Here is a 16750-nt window from a genome sequence, read left to right on the forward strand (position 1 = left end):
GATGAGACAGAAAGGAGGTCCGAGAGCTTGGGGAGAGGGAGCAAAGAGCGCAGGTTCCTGTGAAAGTGAAGTGGCCCTTCATTTGAATGCAAATGCTATGTAAAAGTCCGAAGCCCCTTGACGTCAGGCCAGTCTATACTGGGCTACCAGTCACCTGGAAACGGTCGGGGTAGGAAACGCGGAATGGAGCAGTCTAGTGAGCGCAGAAGAGCGCGCGGTCAAACTACTCGCTGACCCATTCTCTGTTGTTTCTCAAAGTCGGTTTGGGACCTTAACGGGACCTCAGGATGGCTTAGGGAGTTCCTTCCTTCTACCCAAGCCACCATGTATGGAAGCTGCCTTTTGGAGAAAGAAGCGGGCATGTACCCGGGCACACTCAGGAGCCCCGGAGGAGGCAGCACCGCCGGGGTGAGCAGCACTGCAGGCAGCGGGAGTCGGCTGCCAGCCGCCAACTTCGCTGCGGCCCCAGGTTACCCGCACTACGTTGGGTATCCTCATATGCCCAGCATGGATCCCCACGGGCCATCGCTGGGGGCCTGGAGCTCACCCTACAGCCCCCCGCGGGAAGACTGGAGCGGGTACCCGGGGCCGTCCAGTACAATGGGCACAGTGCCCATGAACGACATCACTTCGAGCCCTGCCGCTTTTGTCTCGCCCGACTACAGCAACCTGGGCTCCACCGGCGGTGGGAGCCTGCCAACCTCAGCCAGCGGATCACTGGTTCCCATTGACTCGGGCACCACCGACGCCTGTTCCTCCAACAGAAGCCGCCACAGCCCCTATGCGTGGATGCGCAAAACCGTACAGGTGACGGGTGAGTAATCGATTCTGATGCCAGCACACTTTTCCCGCCCTCGCTTCTCCAGTACTCCTCCTGGTCGGCCAGCCTCCCTACTCTGCGGGCTTCTCCGGGGAGAGTTTGGCTGAGGCGACTCCGTATCTGGCTGACGCACTTAAGTACTTGCCTTGCGTGCGCTCCAGCTCAAATCATGCCGAATAAGGAGCGTGTAACTAAATCTCTCCTAGATGTGTTTTTCACCATCCCCTGGCGATCCAAGGGACTTAAGACCCAACCCTGTAGTTGTCCGGGAAAACAGACGCCCTGAAAGGCTTAAAGGGTGAATTGCAGGCCGACACCCCCCAGAGCTAGGGATACTGAACTTAGGTTCGCGGTGCGTGGCTAGCGGCAATTCCAGTTTAGCTAGGAAGGCTCCTCCAGCAAGGCAGCCTTATCACTCGGGGCTCTCTGGAGGAAGCTCTAGCTTCCTTCTCAGAGGTTGGCAGAGACGGGTTGTTCTCCAACCCGTTGCCTTCTTCCGACATTCTACCTCTAATGGGAGCGTTGAGGCGGGTGAGAAAGCTAAAACACCTAGTTGACACAGAAGACGCGACACAACCCTCACACCTGCCAGGCACGCACGAGTAGCAGCCCCAGCACTAAGAGGCTAAAGCCCTCATCACTATTCAGGCAGGCGTCCGGGCACGGCAGGGGCTCAATGCTAGTCTGCGACAGTGACGAGGATCCCAGTCTAACGCTGACCAGCAAGCCCAGCAAATCATTGGCCTATCAAACGCTGGAAGCTGAGGGCGGAGAAATGAGCGCTCTGCTTTAATCTTGGATGGTGAGGGAGATGTTTGTTTTCAGCTGCGGTTGTTCTTTTATCACCTGCTTATTATTCTCTGTCATTAGAGAAAATCAGTAAAACTTTGCTCTATCGCTTTCATCCCTCTGGGGAGGAAATGACATTTGTCCACAATGATTATGTTCCTGTTCACAGTTCTCCATTTTCTCTCTTCCAAATAGTAAAGGCCAGAAGATGGGAAGGAACAAACTTCTACTATTAGTAGGACTTTTAGCTAGGAGGAAGTTCCAGTGGACTACAATATTACTAGAGCGGCAATCCTGAATTCAAAGTAGAGCTTAAATACTTGGTTTCAAAGCATGTGTGTGAGGGTAGATGTAGATCTGAATATATATACATATATATATACATACATATGAATATATATATGTATACATACATATATACATATACATACACACATACATAGAGAAAGAGACAAAGAGAGGAAGTATTCCAATGCTCAAGAAGAATCTGAATATATATGCATGTGTGTATGTATGTGTGTGTATGTATGTATGTGTATATATATATATGTGTGTGTGTGTGTGTATGTATATGTATATGTATATGTATATATATGGTATTCTGGTTGCTAAGGAGGATTCAAAATAACATTAGGGTAGGGTATTCCCAGAGTTATTATATCTAATCTCAGTGTCCTAATTAGCATCCATTCACTAGAACCTAAGAATCAGCACACACACACACACACACACACCCAGAAAAGTAGTTGCTATCTGTCCAGGATTATTTTTTAAAGCACTTCAGGAAAGAAATATCACTGGCATGTTTTTTGGAACAGAAAATACTTTTTTTAAAGGACAAGATATGAAAAGTATCTTGAACTGTGAATTTTTATGTTTATGGGAAAAAAATATAACAGGTTTCTCTTCCATTTGCAGTTGGTTTGTATGAGCCAGAGCCTCTCTCTTGGGCATTTCTGCTGCCAGGAAAAGGGACCTCTTTAGTTTGAGACATATTTATTATTCAATAAAGCCTCAAACTTGACTTTACAATGCCTCCTTCACCCGATTTTCTCTAAAATTTTTACAAAAGTTTTCCAATTCAATGGAATTGAAACCCCCTCTGACTTTTGGCAACCTGTCCAATAGATGAAGTTTTATTAAATTCAATCTTTGTTTCATTTTAATGACTTAAAATTAAAACTATCCCTTTAATGTCTTGAAAATTAAAACTACCCTTTAACTATATTCTTGTGATTCAAGCTATACAGCAACAATGTAAGACCATTATGAAAATAAGGGCCATTCCCCTAGAAAACTGCACAAAACACACTAGCACACACACACACACACACACACACACACACACACACACGCTGTTTTGTATAATTTCTGGAGATTCATGAACTCCACTGAGGCCCTTTTGTGGGCATCAGGTTGTAAAACTCACAAAAAAGTTAAGCTGATCACCCTACTGGATCACTCTAGACCAAAATGCACCCATTTATATACTTAACACATAGTGAGTATCAAACAAATATTTGTTAAATGAATGAATGAGTCAGATCATCCTAAATTTCCTATTTTGCTCTGTGGAATTGTAGAACATATGGTATATGTCTGAGAGAAAAGTAGATGAAATATAGAATTGAAGTAAAGTTCCCCTGAATTAAGATAATCAAGTGAAAGTTCTTCTATGACTAAAGATTGTTTTAAATTGATTTAAGTTAAAAAAAAGAAAAGTATACATTGGGAGACAATCACAACACTTTCATAGTGATCATAATAGCATTCCATCACTAGTAAGAATAAAGATACTGACATATAATTGATTGTCCCTTAGGAGATGTGACTTTAAGGTATTTTTATTTTATTTAGTTCTTGAAGTGATTTGAAGAGTATATGAAAAGGTACCTGACAGAAAAATTTCTATGGGACGTTAAAGATTTTCATGCATTTTCATATTTTAAGTACTGTTAGTGCATTAGAGCAAGGCATTGCTGTTTGATTATTTTTTACAGAGAGCTGTGGCCTTGATTGGCAAGGTGGTAACCTAAGCAGGAATGGAAAGAGGCTTTCTTGTTAGGAGTGAAAAAGAAGGGGAGAAGAGGAAGTAATTTGATTGGTTCTGATAAGCCACTTGAAAAGTTGTGCTTAAAAGGATTTATTCAATTAGAAGACTTCATAAATTAAATTGCTTTATAATTCTTGAGGCTTACCATTGTCTTCTCTGGTTTTATTTATTTCATTGGGCAACATTTAAAAGTGAATTTAGATCAGTTTTTAGCTAAAAGCAGTGAAAAAAATACGATTAGATGAAAAGTCACCATACCAGGGCAAATAAACAGTACTCCTTACAAAACAACAACAAAAAAATGGTAGTGGAGGTTAGACCCAGAGGCTACACCCCCAGTCATACTTTATCTTTTTATTTTGAAATAGAGTCTAAGTTGCCGAGAGTCTTGCTAAATTGCCAAGGTTGGCCTCAGATCTGCAATTCTTCTGTCTCGACCCACAAATACTGGAATTATAGGAGTGTGCCTCCAAGCCAGGCTCTATTTTTTATTTTTTTACTTCATTCATTCATTCATTCTAAAATTTTTGGTATCTGGGGATTGAGCTCAGAAGCATTCTACCTCTAAGTGACTCTCCAGCCCAATTTTATTTCTTATTTAGAAACAAAATCTCACTTGGTTGCAGAGGGCCTTGTTAAGTTGCTGAGGCTGCCCTTGAAACTGTGATCCTCTTATCTCAGCCTCCCAAGTATAGAGATTACAAGCATGTGCCACCAAGCCTGGCTCTTATGTTTTATTTTGAAACAAGATCTTGCTTAATTGCTGAGGCAGGCCTCAAACCAGTAATCCTCCTGTCTCAGCCTCTCAAGTACTGGGATTACAGGCATGCACCACCATGTCTGGCTTCAGAAGAAAATTGATTATCATCTTTACCCCCTCTGCCATCATCTCTATCATCCTTAGGTTTGGACAGGGCTTTTCTGCCTAACAGCACATTTGCAGCCAGTCTGTCAAATGAGCACTATTTTAATTTCATTTAGGGTGATAATGAGTCATCATATAAGATGCCATTTGCTTGCAAACTCTGCCAGGATAGCGTCTCCTGGGTGATAGGAAGGACTGCATTCATCACTATGGAGGTCTGTCTGAGTCTTTGGGGAGGAAGCAATGAAATCCCTGCCATACGGGGATAAAAGTAGTTCTTTAATAAATCTTGGACTTCTGTTCCTTTCCTAAATTCACTCAAAAGAGCAGCTGAGAGTCTCTTGCCCCAGAATATCATTGTCACTGGAAAGAAGAGAATAGCTTGAACAATGAAAGCGAGGACCATCAGTGCTTTGTTGGTGCTGGATGTGAGAATATGAACATTAGGCTCTACCACATAGTGTCCGCGTCCCCTTCAATCATTTAAGGGTAAGAGACAATGGAGAGGAGAGGCAGTTCTGGGAGGGGAGTGCAAGGGAGCACCAGGACATTTAAATTTATTTCTCTTTGTAAACTGTGCAGTTAGTATATTCCCCTGAGCTATATCATCTGAGGGTGGGGAGTTTAGGTCTTATCTGTCAGATTGGGGCTACGGACCCTTTCAACACTTTGCTTGGCTTTGATATGCATCCAGGCTCTTCCTCATCCCTCCTTTCTTCAGGGGTTATATTGCCGGAAAGGGTGAGGATTTTCATAGCAAATAAAGAGGCCTGGTCTTGACTTTATTGTCCTCAGGAGAAGCTTCAGGAGGGGAATTTATGGCCAATGGGGGTGGAGTAGGACAGCAATGTTTCTAGAGTTCCTGAAGTCTGGTTATGTTTACTGATTATCAAAGAGCAGAAAACACAGACACATACAAGTTGAATTTTAACTCCTCTGTCTCAAGTTAGAATGTAAACACCCAGTCACTTTGGGATTATAGAGGATTTTAGGAAATATCTCCTCAAAGATAGATTTCTGATTCCCAGAATTGAGGTTCCGAAAATAAATTGAATCTCAGGTTTTCAATTTCTGTCCCCAAATATACTTTGTCTTTGCAAAATACCAAAACCAAGATTCCTGGTTTCCTAGGTTTCCGTTTGAATTTAGAAAACCAGCTCAAAACATGGGTCTTGGATATAGGTTAATTGACTGGGGTTCATCATTTTCCATTTTCAAGGTGGGGGATTTAGTTTATTAGCCTATGAGTTATTCAGGTATTTAGTTTAATCCTAAAATAGAATTTCTCAACTAGAATTTGTTACTACATTCTCTTTCGCCTTCCTTCCTTCATTCCTTCCTTTCTTTCTTCTTTCTTTCTTTCCTTCTTTCCTGGAGATAAAAGGGTGTCTGACATTTGTTTAGGGCTTGTAAATTCCAAGCCAATTGGTTGGTGTTTCTGAATGTAAAGAGGGTTCAGGATGGGATCTGATGCTATGTAGCTCCTTTGTTCAGATTATGCTGCATCTTAACACCTCAATGGCGTTTAGGGGACTACTTTAAAGAAGTCTTTGTCCTACAGATGGCCCCCCCAAAACCTCACATCAAAAACAACCAAGGAAGATCAGAAGGAGTTTCTAAAAGCCACACAGAAAAAGAGGAAGACCCTGAAGGAGGTTAGAGAAACTGAAAAGAAAGGGAAACTTCCTAATCACCTTTGGAAAATTTGAAAGGGGGCATAAAACTCTATTTGAAGGAGGACGTGAGAAATTAGTGATAAGTTGTAACACAAAACAAATGTTTGCATATCCTTTCAAAGTACATGGAGTACTCACTTTTTTCTGCTTAAATCAATATCTCTTTCTTCCACCTAAGAATGAATAAAAATTGGCTAAAGAACACAACAAATATAAAACTGTTTTTGCCCAATAGGTAATATAGGCAGTTTCAAGACAGAATCTGCTGAGTGAAAAGAAGTAAATGTTTTCTTTTAAAATTATTTATACAAGTCAAATTCTGCCTCAGTAGTATATGTAACTAACACATCAGTATTCCAGAGTAGTATATGTAACTAACACATCAGTATTCCAGAGTAGTTGCCATACTTGGTCCAAGCTTGATTAAACTGGTAAAAACAGCACACTAAACTTGGAGTCAAAATATGTGTTTGGATGCCCACTCCTAGCACAAACTTGCTTACTTACAAATAATGAGCCTCACATCTTTACCTGTACAATGGGAATAAGATGCATAATTCAAGGGGAGAAAGTAAGGGATTTAAGAAGAACCAACATGAAATGTAATGCATAATGGATGTTGCTGTTATTGTCATGACTACTCCCATATGTGAATGGGATGGAAATGAACATAATGGGTTAAGTATAGGTCAGTGGTAGTGATTGTTATTTGAGTGATAATGTTAGGAGAAGTATTAAGTAGAAGGATGTGTTTTCATATATATATATATATATATATATATATATATATAGAGAGAGAGAGAGAGAGAGAGAGAGACAGATAGCTATAGATATAAATATGTGATATATAAATATGCCTATATCTAGAACTAGAAAGATACATATAGATATAAATATTATAGACACAGATGAGAATGTACATAGTGGAGAAATTGACTTATGACATATTTCAGGGTTTTTTGTGGTACTGGGGGTGGAACCCAGGGGCTTTTCTACCTCCGGTCTATGCTCCCAGATCTATTTTATATTTTTATTTGGAAACAGGGCCTCACTAATTTGCTGAGAGCCTCACTAAGTAGCTGAGGCTGGCTTCGAACCTGTGCCATCCTCCTGTCTCCGCCTCCCAAGCGCGGGGATTACAAGTGTGGGCCACCGTGCCCGGCTGACTTATGACATATTTAGTTCAAAATTATAATTGCTTTACATTTCAAAGTAATAGATGAAAGCCGGGCATGGTGGCACATGCTTGTAATTTCAGCATTCAGGAGGCTGAGACTGGAGGATCGCAGTTCGCAGTCAGCTTCAGATACTTAGTGAGGCCCTCCGGAACTTAGTGAGACTGTTTCAAAATAAAGAATAAAAAATAGGGCAGGGAGTGTAGCTCGGAGGTCAAATGCTTCTGGGTTCCAACCCCAAATCCACAAAAACGAAGGTAATAGATGAATATGAGAAGCGTAGTCATGATTCCTTTAACCCAATCTCCAAAGCAGCAGAATAATATTAAATGCAGTGCTTTTTCCACCAACAGGGAAAACCAGGACAAAAGAAAAGTATCGTGTGGTTTACACAGATCATCAAAGGCTGGAGCTGGAAAAAGAATTCCACTGTAATAGATACATCACCATCCGGAGGAAGTCAGAGCTGGCAGTTAACCTGGGCCTTTCTGAGAGACAGGTATTTAGAAGTACATCCAACATGTCCCACATAGTCAATTCAATAGTCTGAGGTTTGGAAGAAGTCTGTAAACAGGGGTGGAAGAAAAACAGAAGGACCAAGACATTCTCCAGGCTCTCCTAAAGCCCATATTCATCCTACTGGAGCTCCTAGCTTAGTGTCATTGGTCAGTGGGTCCATTAACTATTATATGTGTGGACACCAGGTAGGGTTGGAAATAAGGGATGGGTCTTAGCAGGTGGAGAGAAATTACAACTCCAATAGAATTAATCAAGCGAGTCAAAACCTTGATCTGGTTCCTCATATGGTCACAAGCAATGTGTGAAGTGGAGATTTGGCCGCAAGGGCAATTATACAGTTCCTATTAGTCAAGCCACAAGAGTAACTGAACTCTAATATTGTTGCCAATATTTTCTAGTATTGAGGGTAGGAAATTTAATCTTCTATAGTCAATATAATCCTATGATGCCTGCCTCAAATTTAGTTTACTACTGGTGCTCCATGAAAATCAAATTATGGCAAAAATCAACACTATACATTTGTTCAGACTTTGAAACTACATAACTAACCAATGATTTTTTTTCATCACTTAAGTCCAGGAGTACTCCTGGAATCATAGGATTTTGGACTTGTAGAGTCCATTAATGTATTGCCTTATTCCAAACAATTTGCATTTCAACCACAGGTATAGGCAAATTAACATTACTCCTGCCTTTCATGACCCTTATTTATGCAATTCTATGTTTCATTAACCTTTTATTACTAGGTAGTTTTTCTTTATGAATGATTGTAATCACTTTGCTATTTAAATTTCTCCCACTTATCAGCACTACTGAGCATCTGTCACTATCATTGTTTTTACCTGTCTAACAAAGGAGGTGGATAAAGTATACCATAAAGAGCACTGCATTCAGAGTCAGTGGCCCTAGACTTTATCTCAGTTTCATTTTATGCAAGGCAAGTCTGAGCCTCACCTGTCTGTATGTGTGTGTCTGTGTGTCAGGGGGGGGAGGGAAGGAGGGAGAAGAAGAGGAAGGGAGGATAAGAGAAAGACAGAGACTGAGGATTGAATCCAGGGGTAATCTACTTCTGAGCTACACCCCAGGTGTATTTTATTTTATTTTGAAAGAAGGTAGCAAGGCATGGTGGCACACACTTGTAATCCCAGTACTTGGGCTAAGACAGGAGGATCGCAGGTTCTCTGCTAGCCTCAGCTACTTAGTGAGGCCCTCTGCAACTTAGTGAGACCTTATTTCAAAATAAAGAATAAAAATGGCTAGAGGTGTAGCTTGGAGGTAGAATGCTCCTGAGTTTCATCCCCAGTACCAAAAAGAAAGGAAAGAAAGAAAGAAAGAAAGAAGGAAGGAAGGAAGGAAGGAAGGAAGGAAGGAAGGAAGGAAGGAAGGAAAAGAAAGGTCTTGCTATATTATCATGCTGTAGCCCCAAACCTTCAGTACTCCTGTCTCAGCCTCCCAAGTCCTGGGATTTCCGCCTTAAAAAACTTGTTAAACTGCGTGTGGTGGCACATACTTGTAATCCCAGGATTTGGGAGGTTGAGACAGGAGGATCAGGGTTTGTGGCCAGCCTCAGGTATTTCGTGAGGCCCTCTGCAAATTAGTGAGAACCTGTTTCAAAATAAAGAATAAAAATAGGTGTGGGGGCTTGATGTAGTGGTGCATGCCTGCTGTCCTAGCACTTGGGAGGCTGAGACAGGAGGATCGAGGCCAGCAGAGACCTTCAGCAACTTAATAAGACCCTTTTTTAAAAAAATAAAAAAATAGGTGTGGGGGTGTAACTCGGAGATATAATGCTCCTGGGTTCAATCTCTAGCACCATACACAAAAAAACTTGTTAAATGGGCATATTTCACAAGTTCATTGTGAGGTTCAAATTAAGTAATGTGTTGAAAGGAGCTTTGTAAATATTAAAATCCTGGTACAGTACCAGCACTCACTATGTTAATTGCAGTCAGTACAGCACACCATTAAATACAAAGAATTTTCTATTTCAGGTGAAAATCTGGTTTCAGAATCGTAGAGCCAAGGAGAGAAAGATGATCAAAAAGAAAATCTCCCAGTTTGAGAACAGCGGAGGCTCCGTGCAAAGTGACTCTGGCTCCATCAGCCCTGGGGAACTGCCCACCACTTTTTTCACCACCCTGCCAGCAGTCCGTGGATTTCAGCCCATTGAAATACAGCAGGTCATAGTTTCTGAATGAAAGAAAGGCGAAGTAAAATGGAAAGTGCCCTTCCCTTAGCAGTGTCTTTCTGGTCTCTAAGATGTCAGCAAAATGGTTGGAATGGGGTGTCATTCCTTGTAAGGCAGTATCCTGAACAAGTGGACATACGATGTGTTGGAGATAATTCAGAGGACTCTTAACTTTTAGAAAGTCCAGAAAACTCCTGCTATGTGTTAGACTATACAGCATTCACTCAGGAAACTTAATGATGAGCTAATTAATTAAACACTACCATCACAAGCCCTGGCAGCTCTGTTCACAATTTCAGAAACTTGCTGTGAACAGATTGTAAAATACAGTCCTGCCAGAAAGCACATTTGTTTATTGTGTCTTTGTGATTGTTATTTGAGGCTAAATGTTTTCTTTTATGCTATCTTTATGGGGTGGGAAGAAGGTAAGCAAAAATGTATCTACCTCTAAATACCTTTTCAAGTACAATTCAAAAGCTAACAGAGTTTTATAACTTTTTACAAACTCATTAAGAGGCAACACTAAATCCATTGTTATTGGCTAATAAAAAATATTTTTGTCCCTCAATCAGACTTGCCTGACATCAATTACTTTATCTCAGAATTTCCCACTTACAGTGTCAATCTCAAATCTTGTCAAAGAAATGAAATTGGACTAGAACAATATAGGCCAGCTTGCTGGCCGTGGTGGCACATGCTTGTAATCCCAGCATTTGGGAGGCTGAGACCAGAAGATCCCGGTTCGCGGACAGCCTCAGCTACTTAGTGAGGCTCTCTGCAACTCAGTGAGACCCGGTTTCAAAATAGAGAATAAAAAATAGTGCAGGGGGTGTAGCTCGGAGGTCGAATGCCCCTGGGTTCCATCCCCAGACCTGCAAAAAAAAAAAAATATATATATATATATATATACATATATATCATATATATATATATATATATATATATATATGCCAGTTTGGTTGAATCATTAGCACAGCAGATCTCCTACGCACAAAATAAACCCTACAGTCTTTCTACTCCCACTACTGTTACGGTGAAATACTAGATTTCCATAAGCACCAGGACAGTAAACCAGTCTGTCGGAACCCCCACCCTGCCTCCAATCATCTTTCAATCTGTTCAGTTTTACTCATGCCATATTCTGTCAATACAGTGTAACCCAAGGAGCTTCAGTTTACAGATTATAAACACATAATTTGGGCAAGGGATGGGATTACAGTGAGCAGGGTTTCCTAGAGTTTTCAGTGTGTCTAGTTCTACTGTTCGCGTAGTGAAGTGGCTAGAGACAAGGCTCTGAATCATTTAAATTGAGGTGGTTGAAAGGAAAGATTGACTAAAATACGAAAAGCAATCGGATTCAGTTTTTCTCTCCTTTTCAAAATGCATCTTCATAGTTCTTAAGAAAATCAGGATTTTGAGTACAGCTAGCTGTCTTTAGATTGAGATTAAGAAATTTGTTTCTTCTCCTTGTGAAAATTTCCAAAACAAGGTTTACACTCCTGAAGGTACTTCATTTAATCCTGAAAATTTTTAAGAAAAAAACCTTCCATCTTTGACCCAATCTCTTGAGAATATATTCTTTATAACATATTTATGACAAAAGTATCAATTGCCCTATTTTTCTCATAAGGAAACTGAGATGTGAGTAATCAAAGTCACTTTCCAGTGACACAGAATAAGGCAATTGTATATGCTGACAAGAACACCTAGCTACATAGGGTGATATCCCCCAGTTTCTAGTAGGTCCAAACTCAAAGCACTCCTCTCTATTCATTTGTTATGTGATTGTATCATTGAAGTTGCATATAGCTACGTCATCAGTGGGTAATTACCACCCAGAAAAAGTAGGCTTTTTAAGCCAAGCATGGTGGTGCATGCTTGTAATTCCAGCATATGGGAGGCTGAGACAGGGGAATCCCATTTTGCGGACAGCCTCAGCTACTTAGTGAGGCCCTATTTCAAAATAAAGAATAAGGCCGGGTGCGAGGTGGCGCACGCTTGTAACCCCCGCGCTTGGGAGGCTGAGACAGGAGGATCACGCAGGTTCAAAGCCAGCCTCGCTGGCTTAAGAGACCCTGTTTCCAAATAAAAATATAAGAGCCAGGCGTGGTGGCGCACGCTTGTAATCCCAGCATTTGGGAGGCTGAGACTGGAGGATCGCGGTTCGCGGACAGCCTCAGCTACTTAGTGAGGCCTTTCACAACTCAGTGAGACCCTGTTTCAATAATAAAGAATAAAAAATTGGGCAGGGGTTGTAGCTCGGAGGCTGAATGCCTCTGGGTTCCATCCCCAGACCCGCAAAAAAAAAAAATATATATATATATATATAATATATATAGATATTTTATAATATATACATATTATATATAGATATATTTTATATATATTATATATATAATATATATAATAGGTCTGGGAGTGTAGCCCGGAGGTAGAAGGGCTTCCAGGAACCCCAGTACCACCAAAAGAGGTTTGGAGTATATCCTGGAGGTACAAAGCCCCTGGGTTCCACCCCCAGCACCACCAAAACAAACGAACAAAAAAATAAAATAAAAATAAAAAATCGGGCTGGGGGTGTCGCTTGGAGGTAGAATGCCCCTAGGTTCCATCCCCAGTGCCCCACCAAAAAGTAGCATTTTTCCCTATCTCACTTACCATGCTAGTCAGTGAACTTGGAGCTTCTACTTATAACACTTTATATATATGAATATCATATTTTCCCTGCACCTTCATGCTTATTTTATTATTTGGCTCAATATTCTCATAAGATATATAACAATTGCTGTCCCCATTTTATAATTTAAGAAAATAGGGACTAGAAAAACTTAAGTTTTTTTTTGTAAATCAACTCAATTTTTTAGCTCAGGTGTATATATTGAGGGATGAATGATAAAAATAGACCTATTTTAAATTCCCTTTCTCTTAAACTAGGCAAAATGGGGCACCCCTGTAATTCCAGGTTTGGGGAGGCTAAGATAGGAAGATCACAGGCCTAAGACCAGTTTCAGCAACTTAGACCTTACCCTATATTCTTTTTCTTTTTCCTTCCTTCCTTTCTTCCTTCCTTCCTTCCTTCCTTCCTTCCTTCCTTCCTTCCTTTCTTTCTTTCTTTTCTTTTTTTTTTTTTTCAATACTGGGGATGGAACCCAGGGGCATTTTACCTCTGAGTTACACCTCCCAGCCCTATTTTTTATTTTTTCTTTTAAAACAGGGTCTCACTGAGATGCCAAGGGACTCACTAAGTAGCTGAGGCTGTCAAACCACGATCTGCCTGTCTCCACCTTCCAAATGCTGGGATTAAAAGCGTGCCTACACCACACCTGGCCCCTGTTTTCAAAATAAATTAAATTGAGCTGGTGTGTAGCTTAAAAGTAGAATGCCCTTGGGTTCAATCTCCAGTAACACACACACACACACACACACACACACACACACACACACACACTTTTTTTTGAGTGCCTACACTGTGTGCCAGGTACTGTGCTAAGTTGTGTTTTTTGTTTTTGGGGTGTGTGTGTGTGTGTGTGTGTGTGTGTGTGTGTGTGTTATTGTGGATTGAACACAGGACCACTCTACTTCCAAGCTGCACTCCCAGCCCTATTTTATTGCTTATTTGGAAACAGAATCTCACTAGGTTGATGAGAGTCCCACTACTTGCTGAGGCTGTCCTCAAACCTCCTCCTGTCTCAACCTCCCAAGTTTTGGGATTACAAGCCTGCACCACCATGTCCAGTTTCTTTATTTTTGTTTGTTTGTTGATACTGGAGATTGAACTCAGGGACATTCTATCTCTGAGCTACACACCCAGTCTTTTTTATTTTTATTTTGAAACAGGGTTGGATCCCAACCTTCTGTCTCAGCCTCCCAATTACCATACTAAGGTGAGTTTTTTGGCAGTACTGGGGATTGAACCCAGAGGCATTCTACCTCAGAGCCACACCCACAGCCCTACTTTTCTTTCTTTCTTTCTTTCTTTCTTTCTTTCTTTCTTTCTTTCTTTCTTTCTTTCTTGGTGGTACTTGGGGTGGAAACCAGAGGTTTTCTACTCCCGGGCTATACTCCCAGACCTATTTTATATTTTGTTTGGAAACAGGGTCCCACTAAGTTGCTGAGAGCCTCACTAAGTAGCTGAGGCTGGCTTCAAACCTATGTGATCTTCCTGTCTCAGCCTCCCAAGCACAGGGATTACAAACATGCTCCACGTCTGGCTTTTATTCTTTATTTTTAAAACCTGGCATGGTGGTACACGCTTGTAATTCCAGCATTCGAGAGGCTGAGACAGGAAGATCATGGTTCTTGAACAGCCTCAGCTACTTAGTGATGCCCTTTGCAACTCAGTGAGATCCTGTTTCGAAATAAAAAATAAAAAATAGGGCTGGGGGGTGTGGCTTGGAGATAGAATGCCCCTGGGTTCCATCCAGTACCGAAAAAAAAAAAAAAAATCAGGGTCTCACTAAACTGTGGAGGGCCTAAGTAGCTGATGCTAGCTGCGAACCTGTGATCCTCCCATCTCAGCCTGCCAAGTACTGAGATTACATGTGTGCACCACCACGCTGGCTTGTACTAAGGTTTTTTGACTGCCAGGACAGCGCACATTCTACTCTACATCACTGCCTCAAATAAAATTTGGGAGGGACTGTACAGCTTCAAATAAAATTTGAGAGGGACTATACCCATCAGAAGAGGTAAATATTAGAAACACCAGCATTAGAATGGGTCCTTTCAACTGGGCGTGGTGGCACACGCTTGTAATCCTAGCGTTTGGGAGGCTGAGACCGAAGGCTCGTGGTTCGCGGACAGCCTCAGCTACTTAGTGCGGCCCTTTGCAATTCAGTGAGACTCGGTTTCCAAATAAAGAATAAAAACTTGGGCTGGGGGTGTAGCTCGAAGGTAGCATGCCCCTGGGTTCCATCCCCAGTACTGCAAAAAAAAGAAAGAAAAGGAAGGAAGAAAGAAAGAAAGAAAGAAGTGAGAAAGAGAGAAAGATAGAAAGAAAGAAAGAAAGGAAAGAAAGAAAGAAAGAAAGAAAGAAAGAAAGAAAGAAAGAAAGAAAGAAAGAAAGGGGTCCTTTCAATCTAGTGAAGGCAAGGTGGGGGTTTACTTGTCTATGCACTCAGAATGTATACTCATACCTTAGCCCCATTCCACAACAGGTATACCTTTTGTTATGGTAGCTGGGTTTACCCAGAAGTTGTTCTTTCCTGCTATAAAATTTTTGTTCCATAGAGAAGAGACATTATGTCCGGTGTGGCACCACACACCAGTAATCCCGTACTTCAGAGGCTGAGACAAGAGGATTGCAGCTTTGAGCCTAGCCTTAGCAACTTAGCAAGATCCTCAGCAACTTAGAGTGATCCTGTTTGTTTGTTTGTTTGTTTGTTTGTTTGTTTGTTGTGGTGCTGGGGGTGGAAGCCATGGGCTTTCTACCTCCGGGCTATACTCCCAAACATATTTTATACTTTATTTGGAAATGGTCTCACTAAGTTGCTGAGAGCCTCACTAAGTAGCTGAGCATTACAAGCATGTGCCACCACGCCTGGCGAGTGACCCTGTTTAAAAAAACAAAAATAAAAAAGGTTGGGGGAAGCGCAAAGGTAGAATGCCCTACATTCACTCTCCAGAGAGAGAGAGAGAGAGAGAGAGAGAGAGAGACAGAGAGACAGAGAGAGACAGAGACAGAGAGAGAGAGAGAGAGAGAGAGAGAGAGAGAGAGAGAGAGTTTCCCCTTTTTTTGGTGGTACTGGGGGTGGAACCCAGAGGCTTTCTACCTCCAGGCTATACTCCCAGACCTATTTTATACTTTATTTGGAAACAGGGTCTCACTAAGTTGCTGAGAGCCTCACTAAGTAGCTGAGGCTGGCTTCGAACCTGTGCAATCCTCCTGTCTCAGCCTCCCAAGTGCGGGGATTACAAGTGTGCGCCACCACGCCTGGCTTGAAAGTTTCCCTATTTTTATAGATTCGGTTTCTCTGGAATATGCAAACAAACCCCAAAGCAGGAGCTTTTGCTCTTAATAACATGTTGTAAGCATTTCCTCTAAGATGACATGTTGATTCTCTCTATGAGTCCTGAGAAAAATCTGGACCCCCATGCTTTTATAGTAGTATATGTTGGAGGTATGTAAAAAAAAGAGGGTAAACACCAAAGCTCAAATGCTGCACTTAAAGTAGGTTTAAGTAATGAATATTTCCAGTCGGGCGTGGTGGCGCACACTTGTAATCCCAACATTCGTGAGGCTGAGACCGGAGGATCACGGTTCACAGACCAGGAAAAAAAAAAAAGAATATTTCCTTCTGGTGAATCAAGAAACATGAATGAAGATATACCAACCTAACACTTAGGTTAGTGGAAATGTAGGAGGTTATTTTCTTTTTAGTATTTTCAAAATTCATGCAGTTTTATAAATGTTTCCTTTAAAACTCTGTTTTCAAAGCTGGGCATGTTGGCACATGCCTATAATCCCAGTACTTTGAAAGCTGAGATAGGAGAATTGAAGGTTTAAGGTTAAGGACCCTGTTTCAAAACAAAAACTGAAAAGGGCTAAGGGTATAGCCTAGAGGTAGAATACCCTTGGGCTCTATCCCTAGTACAAAAAAAGAAGAAATATGCTTTTACCCCAAATGTCTTTATCCTCAAGTAATTTGCTAAAATTTGGAATCCTCCTT

At 41.4% G+C, this 16750-nt stretch overlaps 1 protein-coding gene across 1 annotated transcript; it reads left to right on the forward strand.

Moving 5' to 3' along the window:
- Positions 1–324: 324 nt before the first annotated feature.
- CDX4 (caudal type homeobox 4) lies at positions 325–10095 on the forward strand (the record flags this gene model as incomplete). Its single annotated transcript, XM_080718724.1, has 3 exons — positions 325–814; positions 7732–7877; positions 9889–10095. The coding sequence occupies 3 exons, from the start codon at positions 325–327 to the stop codon at positions 10093–10095; spliced, it is 843 nt and encodes a 280-aa protein (XP_080574850.1).
- Positions 10096–16750: the final 6655 nt, after the last annotated feature.

Source organism: Muscardinus avellanarius (assembly GCF_963383645.1).
Source record: "Muscardinus avellanarius genome assembly, chromosome: X".
Taxonomy (NCBI): domain Eukaryota; kingdom Metazoa; phylum Chordata; class Mammalia; order Rodentia; family Gliridae; genus Muscardinus; species Muscardinus avellanarius.